General features: G+C 40.4%; 1 protein-coding gene across 1 annotated transcript in view; it reads right to left on the bottom strand.

Annotated features, from left to right (window-relative positions):
• Positions 1-9,781, bottom strand: part of WDR44 (WD repeat domain 44) — a 29,742-nt gene that overhangs the window by 13,209 nt on the left and 6,752 nt on the right. Inside the window, 3 exon segments of the mRNA XM_005419800.2 lie at positions 2-517; positions 1,027-1,101; positions 3,519-3,649. Of these exon segments, the coding sequence (XP_005419857.2) occupies positions 2-517; positions 1,027-1,101; positions 3,519-3,649 (722 nt within the window).

The following is a 9,781-nucleotide window of genomic DNA, read 5'->3' as shown; positions in this document are numbered from 1 at the left end:
GTGGCCAGGCTGGGGCAGGTTTCTTTGTGCTGGCAACTATGTCAGGCTCTACAGTCAGCTGCCTTGGGGGCTTGGCTGGGGGCATTTCTTCTGTTGTAGAAGGGTCTTTGGTAGGTAAATCTGAAGCCACTTTTTCTAAAGTATTTGTCTCTTTCTTGTCAGTTATGTCCTCTTTTTTTGATGTTTCTCCTTGTGCTTCAGTTTCATCCGTTTTATGGTCAGTTGCATTTGTTACTTTTGTTGGTTTATGAGATTCCTGTTGGTCAGAACTAAACAAAACCTTCCCAGACTCCAATTCAGTGTCCTTACACACACTCTGATCCTCTGGTTCTCTAGTGTCTTCTGGTAATGGTATTTTAGCAGCTAGTACTTCTGGGACATCACTAATGATACCTGCTCCAGAAATCCAAGCATTTGCATCTGAAGTCGGAACAGTCAATTCACTTCCTCTAGAAGCTAAAGCATCATCATCTAGTTGTTGGGCCTTCTGGCTTTCTTCTATAATACTGTCAATAATCTAGAGAAACAAAACAAAACCATTCTACCAGTCACCAGCAGGCAATTCCTGGGTACACAAATCAGTCAGCCTGTAAAATACCCACAAGAACTCTTCCACTGAGGAGTTGTTTTATATATAAAATGCAGTTTGGTTAAAAAGGAAACCAGAACCTTGGTGCAGAAATGGGCATATTCAAAAGATAAAACAAAGTAACTAATCTCCAGTCTTCTTCAATATATTTGGAGAGAAAACAAAACTACTTTTTGTTAGGAAACAAAAGCTGCTCACTCTTCAGAGTTCTCATGTACTGCTAAATATGATCCTGTAAATTACGCAAATACTTCAAAACTTGTGAATCCTAAATATGTTTTCAGAACACTTAGTTTGATTTTTACCCTTTAGACGAACATTCTTACTAACATTAACAACTAATTCTAACCTGTGGTAGTTTCAGGTTGAATATTGATCATTAAATTATTTAATATTTTTTCTGTGATGCTGGAAGCTCAAAGCAATATTTAACTAACCTCTTTTGAATCATCTTGTTTCATTTCTCGTACAAATGTTTCATTTCCAGCTTTGTGTAGTTTATTGTCCATATCCTACAAAAGAAAAAGTCATAAGATGATGGTACTAACCTCTTCAGTAAGATATCTAACGAAAATACAGCTCCAACAAATTCAATAGCATAAAGGACAAGAAATCTGACACATTTTCACACATTACTGCTGTCAGATGTTTAAACAGTAATGCTCAGTACACATGAGTAGTATTTCAGAGTCATGCACACTATGTAACAAAACAGGCAGTTATATATGAGAGGCTGCAACCTCAACTAAAATCAAACTGAAGGCAGCATGAAGTTCAGAGAAATAAACACATGTAATAATCTGCAGCAAGGAAATTCCATATTAAAATATTTTCTCTTTTCTTTATCAGTTTTTAGGAAAGGACGCAAGAACTGTATAACAGCCACATATAGTAGAAACTACTTAGAAATTTCCAAATTAAGGCAGGCAGCTCTATCAAGTGGTCACAAACATGCTTCTGAGGTTCTAACATGGAATCTTACACTCTACAATTATTCCTAGTGCACATCGTATATTTTAGCCATCAGTCTTCTTCATGCAGATCCTTCCAAAATCCAAATAAGCTGAAAATATTTCATTTGTGAGTAAACATTTTAATAAATTCCTGCAAAATTTTAGGTTCAGAACCACAAATAGTTTTTACCATAGGTTACTGCTTTAACCTCAGGTGATACAGACCAGTAAGAACTTCATCATACCCCTTCTCTTCTACATGAATTATTAGAATCCTAAAGAGTTTGCATTAGGGAAAAAAAAAACCCTTCAAAGACCATCCAGTCCAATGAAAGGCCACAACATCACATCGTCCATAAGCACATACATCAGCAATATCTAAAGTGGAACCTGATGGAATCCTTGGTATTGGAAGGGATCTGCAGAAATCCAGTAGCCCTCAGAGCCAACTAGAATGGGGTATTTTCATTCATTTGTCACTGTTTTTTTATTTAGAGTGACTGTCTAGTACAGATATTTAAGAATTTCTCCTTAGACTTTGTCTGGACTCTCAGACAACCAAACAGAACCTCTAGAGCATCCTAACATATTATGTTTGAAACTCCTCCCTGCCCCAAACTCTTGCAGACATCCATCTTGGAGAGTTCTGACCTAAAGAAATGGCATATTGTACAAAGACAGCTGCAATTACAGAAAAATTCTTCCTCCCTCTCCACTCCCTCCTGCCACAAAGATTTCTAATCTAAATGCAAGCTCTACTTTACTTTATTATTAAAGTTTATCTTCAAATGTATGATGACATAAATACTTAAATGTAATCAGTGCCTACAGAACCCATTATATTCATTTCCAATTCTGTTGACATTAAACTCACACACCTATTAGACTTCGGACTTAGGAAATATTTCTTACCCATTCCAAGACAAATGATACCATTAGTCACACATTCACTGAACTGATATGATACCAAGCACAGAAGTTACTACTTTTTCCACCTTCAGAAATTTAGCTTTGAACAAGTACTTCAGGAAGATACTTCAAAAAATTCAATAATCAAATAGCAACATAGGGAACTTCACAGCTAATAATTCATGAAGACATTAAAGTTAGTTTTGAAGTTCATTGATTGCACACAGTTTAGTGGGAATGATAAAACAACATTGCTTGAAAGGCTTACATATGTAATACTTAATTATTAAAGGGACATTAAATAGAACACAAAACTGGGGGTAAGGCCCTGTTCCCTAAGAGGTATAGCAAGATATGGTATCACTGTTAAAATACTATTGATTCAGAGCACAGTACTGCTGACAGCTCAGAAACACTGGCTTCACTAGGATTTCCCAACACTTTGCAGACAAACCTACAAGAAGTGTTGTACAGCAGCACCTTTGGCCCTTCTGAGAGCAGGAAATGAGTGTTATTTGCACAAGGTTCCAGCTCCTCACCTATTCACTGTGTGCTGGATTCAGCCTCGCTGTCACTACGCACAGAATACCAATTACCTGCGTGGGAAGTGGCAACGCTGTCTCATTAAGCTATATATAGTGGTTTATCTTCACATAACCTAGAGGGGAGGCTTCTGAAGTACAAATATAAAGATTTTTCTTATTTTGGAGACAGAAGAGAGCACAATCAACTATTTCATATAAATCAGGACCAAAAGCCAGGTGGCTGCAGAGCCTTGCTTACTACTCACAAATCAGTTAAAAGAGCACAGTTTAGTAATCACATACAGGTTAATTAAATTGCACATACACATTTCAGAACAAAATGAACTTTGAGACACTGTAACATATCCTAAATAAAAGGAAAGCTGGAATTTCAAGACAAGCACAATTGCTGCATACAACAAGGAAAAGCATGTAATTTCCTCTGTGTGCTGATGTCAGGGGTACTGTAGCACATTAGGTGGAAATACTCAACCCTGTATTCATCATCAACAAGCACTTGACTGATTTTAAGAAGAAACTCACCTTTACTACATTGGTTCCAACTTTTGTTGGTGACCTGTTAGAAAGAGAAGATAGACTTAGGTAGAGTTCACAAACAGTAAGCTTTGTTTTTAACAGTCTACCACACAGCCTTCCTTTGCAGGAACCGTATACTTGATAATTTAGATGAGCAACAAAGTGAATGTTTTTCACATCACTTCCATACAAGTTCCCTACTCTATACCACACACAGTTCCACAGCTTCTACAAATTCTGAGAGTTTGTCAGCAGAATCTTCTAGAAACCACCTATCACCCTTTTCTGATAAAAAGATGTTATTCCAAGTACAAAACTAAAAACATTTTGCACTACAGAGAATTCAAAATTAGCATGGGTATGCCAAGGATTGGGTGGACATTGAAGAAACAAAAACTCTCAGAGAGCAGAAGCACAAACACTCCAGGACTCTGCAAATCAAGTGCCTGAATCCTGATCCATAGAGTTGGCACTACCACGGCCACTCTGCCCTTCAGGTTCTGTAGCAAACCGAAGATCTTGTTTCTAATCAGGACATTTGATATAAATAGAGACAAAATACATTGTAACAGGAAGGAACTGGTGTGCACTACTTTCCAAAATACTCACAGTGAAACAGTGACTTAGCATTAGCAACCACTCACACACCACCTCTCGTTACACTAATTACATGAAAGAACAAGCCATCTTAAGGGAATGGTATCAAATAATTACTTCTTGTCAAGTCAATTCAATTAGCGGATGGTCAGCTGTTATTATATCCTGAATTTACATCTTCTGCAAGACTTTCAGAATTCTGGAAGATATTTAAATATTGAGTCACACTGCTTACTCTGACTGCAGAATCGTGCTGAGACATAAAGGAAAGCTTGGACCAGATGATTTTTCCAGGCTGCTTCCACCCTGAATTGTTCTATGATTTTATCAGTTTGTCAGTCACAAGCAGGGACAAAGTTGCAGATTAATTCCCTAAAAGCTTACTACCAAAAGGACTGCCTGGATTGCACACAGATCCCAGCTGACCGCCAAGATCAAGGACACTCTGAACCCCAAGTTTCACCTGGCACCAAGCAATACAGACAAATACTGAGATCTCAGCCTCATTTGCCCCTCCTGCCTCCAAAATCGTTTTAAAGAACAATACTTCCTGAAAAAAACCACAACTATTTCCAATTGTTTTTTTAAGAATTTCAGCTCTTCTCTTTACCATCTGGAAGCATTTAATCACAAAAAAGCAAAGATCCCATTTATACTGCAGAGCTAAGTAAACAAGAAAGTGGATTGTTACATAAACACTCTATCATTGCAACTAATTTAACATGCTACACTGAGATGCTTCTGTCCAAATATTAACTTCAGGTGCACAATACCTGTGACACTGTTTTGAGGTATAATCCTCCTAGAAAGCTCTAACCCCAATGCGCCAAATAAGGAGAAAAATTAATATTTCGGCCAGAAAAACAAGAACATTTTTAGTATAGCAAAACACATTGCTGGGAAAGGCCTCAGCCTGTGTGGGATTTCTGGTTACAGAAACATTTTCAGTTCCACTATCAACTCTTGGATTTTCTTAGGAGTGGCAGAAATGTGTCACAGTTCATTAAGTCCATGAATGAAATATATTTATAATTACACCATTAATGCCTAGGCTTCAGCCAGGCTCCTATTTTACAAGACACTGCTCAACAACCTAAATAAGACAAATCCCTCAAATGCAAATAGATATTTCAGCTTTCTACTGTGACACTTCCCACTAATTAGCCCCTCACCTCTGGTACAGACAACTCATTCCTACACTGGTTACACAAAATAGGAGGTTCAAAAGACACTGTTACTGTTTCAGACTTCTTCTGCTAATTAGTTTTGCAGAAAATCTGCCCTCAAACAAAACCAGATGTTACTTTCCATGCTCAGGCTGCTCAGCTACCTTGGGAAAAAGGTGCTTGAGTGATAAAGGTTACAAACTAGCAGGTGTAGAACATAACATGGTGCTGATAGCTTGACATAACCCACACACACAATTAAGGAGAAGTTTTACCATGGAATTTACATGCTTTTAAATTACTGGAAAGCTTCCACAACTGTTTGGCAAAACCCCCACTTTCAGATCAGTTTGTAATACAGGCAGGTAAGTGCAATATCTTGCCTGAGAGCATTTGAGCTGTGTGTCTGTCAGCAGCATCGTTCCCAGAGTCGTGAGCAGTTACTGCTTATGTGCTACTACATTTACACCAAGTCAGCCAGCTCAGTAACTGAAATCCTCTGCAGTTCAACAGGACTCTGATATGGTCTTGTCTTCTCAGCCACCTGAACTTACAGCCTTCTCCATCCCCCTTTACTTTAAGCCAATTTGTTTTCTGGATGCAGTGTATAAATCCTTGCATTTTTAAAAAACATATATACAGTGGAAAAACTGTCTGAAAATATTTACATAAGATCAACCCAAAGATCAAATATTGATTTGGCTCTGAAAGGTCAGGCAGCACATGAAAACTGACATATGCCACAGGAAACATAAGGCAAAAACTAATCTGGTGTGAACATTTACTAAAAAGTGGGATTTATAAACTGATAGCAATACATCTTCTAGACTGCATTTCACATAACTTCTAAATTATCTTACATTACACCACTTTTACACCAGTTTAACAACGGAAGGCTTCAAGGTTATCTACAGAGATTAAACACAATTCAAAGAAATATCCCATTTCACCTGCACAAATAGATGTCTGATTAGTCTGAAAGTCAAACAAATTCACGAAGAAACTTTTTTTAAAATTGTTTATCCCACTATCAAATTCATGCTGACAGTGACCAGACCACACTAAGCTCCCATTCTTACTATCAGGGAGCTCCAGCCTAGCACCTGTTTGAAGAGGGCTTAACATTTTCAACATGTTGTTGTTAAGTTTTGTAACAGAAAACACAACATTCAGCCCTTCAAACAAAAAACAATGTGAGTACTGGCCTTGGGCAAATCCCAAAGCGACAGTGCCTGCCTTCCTGGAGGATGTACATTGTTATACAACAGGTGTGCCAGCAAGCAGATGAGAAGGTGTTTGCAGTGCACAGAGCAGCTGTGCCCTGTACAGAACATACAGGCTCAGCAGCCAGCCCAGGAACTGCCCTCACCCCTGTCCTGCACACCATGTTCCCTCCAGCCTGTGGCTGCCCTGGAAGCTGTAATTACTCCTGCTGCAGCTCTCCATGGCAGTCACACCTCCAAACCTACAGGGATTCACTGCTGCAATACATGTCTGGGCTGCCCTGGGGGAGCTCAGTAAACTCTGAGTGCAGAAATGCATCTGCAGCACTGAACACAACCAACACTTCCCACTCCATCTGTTTGCTGCCACGATCAGCTTTGCACATTGCCTAAAACACTCGCACACACCAAAGTTGAACTAAAAATCTCCCACATGTCAACGGGGCACAACTTAACCTTACCTGTCGTCCTACACAGAGGAACACTAAATTCTTCAGGAAAAGCATCAAGGCAACTTCTAAGTACAGGACTACTGAAGTTACAAGTCAAGAATTTAAACAAAACAGAGGACATTTCTCATTACCTACACCATCTCTTTTCATTTGGTTTTTCATAACAATTTTTAGGACACAAGCATACTAGGAACAAACTTGCCCCCTCACTGTTAGGCATATGAAGTCCAAACGATTAGGTTTAACAGTTCTTGATTTCAGAGTGGGTGGATCACTTTTCCTATAAATAAAATATAGAGGGTCTGTCACGTGCCTGCATCTAACCAAGTGTGCCTTACTTCATACTTTGCTTCTCTCAAAACTGGTATCTTCCTGCATGGGACTGTTCAGGCCTCTACATTTCAGCATCTTTTCCCAAATTCTTCCATGGTTATAGTGCTTCTAAAGTGAGTGACAGAGGTTAAATAGGGGCATCTTCTGTCACACTACCTCTTCCTTTTTACTCTGGACTTAGTTATCCAACAAATGGACACCCTCCACATGTCAAAAGTAGAATTACAATAAAAGACAAGATCTAGAGCAGAAGGGAAGCACACAGGCCTTGCCAGACAGGACACAGTAATCTCAGAACATCTCCAAATACACCTCACCTTAGAGAAGTCATCACCCCAGAAGTGCTACCCCAGGAACACTACCTCAGACCATTCTAATCTGAAGGAAACACTTTCCATCAGGTTCTGTAATTTCTGCTGATTAGTTCTTAAAAAGCACCAGCTACAGATGTAGTCAAGGATGAGAATATGGTGCTTTCCTTGAGAAGGACTCAAGTATCAGTATTTTAATGACTTAACAGTGGGAATTGGGAGCCTACATCCAACTTGAAAACTCCACTCTTATAGACCAGACAATTAATAAAGCAAGTAAACAGCAAAGAAGTCAGCAAGATGACGTGAACACTTGGCACCACTTTCAGAGTTTCTCTATCAGCAGCTATTAAACTTCCCCACATAGAACAAAGGCTAGGGAGGGAGGAAGCTACAAACCTCACATTTTTAATGAGGGCAAATGTATCTACGCTGCTTTGCTGCAAACTAGTGCTGCCAAAAAGGACTCCCAGCTGATTTATTTTACTGATCATCAGAACACTGAATGCAGGAGGAAATATCTGAAACTGCAGAGGGCAACATGTACTTGTTTTCAGTTGCTTTGCCTGCAACAAGAAGGTTTTGATTTTATTTTTTTTTTTTTGTGGTCCCAACTCAACATCATGACACATGCAAAATAATATACCAGCCTGCTTCCTAGAAATGTCCAATGTACGTGTGAAATTAGCTCTTATGAAATCTCAAAGCATATTTCAAGAAAATCCTGTCCATATTGTTAGATTCAACAACAGACTGAATTACAGACCAGCAGCTGCATTGCAAACTAAGCCCACAGACATCACCTCCTTACTTGACTCAGGCTCACAGAATTCTGTTGACTTGAGTCAATGATGCATTGACACAGGTTATGGAAGAGCACTAAAGAAATTAAAAGCATTTTTCACTTTAACTTCTAGCGAGTGACTTCATATTATCAAGTTCTGCTTAGATACAGGTGGTGCAAACCTGCAAAGCCACGACACATGGCATGATCTGTATCAGACAAAAGGTGGATGTGCAGTTGGGCAGATTTAACAGCTCACTTCTACCAGTCTGCTTCCCCTTTCCTGTCTGTGGTCTCTAGTCACACTAATCCCTCACCTTCACCCTCTCTGTCCCAACCTTGACAGGCTTCAGCTGCTTTAACTTATAGAACAGTTTTTGCTGTTTCTAGTTTTCAGCTGTTTACTCTGAGTTAATGCAACTCAGAGAAGAGTTTGATCAGTATTCCTAGCAGGAGGTAAGCAGCTGGAGAAAAACCTCATTTCAGTACAAGCATTGTGAATCTGGCTTATCACATCTTGCAGAACTGTATGCTAAGATGTGCTTTTCACCAGGCTACAGCTAAATAGCTGAGTTCAGAAAACCTTTAATACAGGATCTGAAGGTGAGGAAAAAAGAACCAGTCTTTCCTTTCTTGTAGGCATCCAGTGACCACTGAGTCGCAGCTTAAAACAAGCTCCTTGGTCCATTATTAAAGCTTCAAGTGGATCCCACAATCCATATCTATTACTCTATACAGGCCATGTGAAACCTCATCCTACCCGTAAAATATTGAAGAGGTTTGGTCAGGCTTTACGAAAACCGGAACTGATACAAGGCATAACCTGTCCAGCACACGACCAGAAAGAGATTTAGAACAAGAGGGGCAGATTTGGCTGACACCAACAGTGTCAGGGTTCGTTCTGAGGCAGCAGCACTGGGATCTACCCCACAAAACGCTGGTAAACCTTCACTACTGGGACCAACTGGCTTAGGGCATGAAAGCGACATCGAATCACAGATTTGTTAGGGGTGGAAGGGACCTCTGGAAATAATCTAGTCCAGTCCCCATTAAAAACACTAAAAACAGAGCACGGAGCACACCAGAAGTTGTTCTTCACGCAGCAACAGCTGCCTGTTGCTGACGAAGCTCGCTGGCTTCTCCTTCCTCGGAAAATCTGTTACTTTTATCGCATTTCAGGGATTATTCTGTCGATGCCGATGCCATCTCCGCCCGTCTCCTCCCAGCACTACACCCGCTCCCGCCTCAGGAAGGCAGGTATGAGCTCATCCTCCCTCTCACGGCCGCCGCCGTCCGCAGCAGCGCCGGGCGAGCCCCGCTCGGTGCCCGCACCCTCCGCGCTCCGAGCGGACCCCGAGCTCCCAGCGGGGGCCGCGGCCCCGCTCTGACCCCGCTTCCCCCCC

This window comes from Geospiza fortis, unplaced genomic scaffold (genome assembly GCF_000277835.1).
Source record: "Geospiza fortis unplaced genomic scaffold, GeoFor_1.0 scaffold157, whole genome shotgun sequence".
Classification (NCBI taxonomy): Eukaryota; Metazoa; Chordata; class Aves; order Passeriformes; family Thraupidae; genus Geospiza; species Geospiza fortis.
This window is presented reverse-complemented; position numbering and strand designations above follow the sequence as displayed.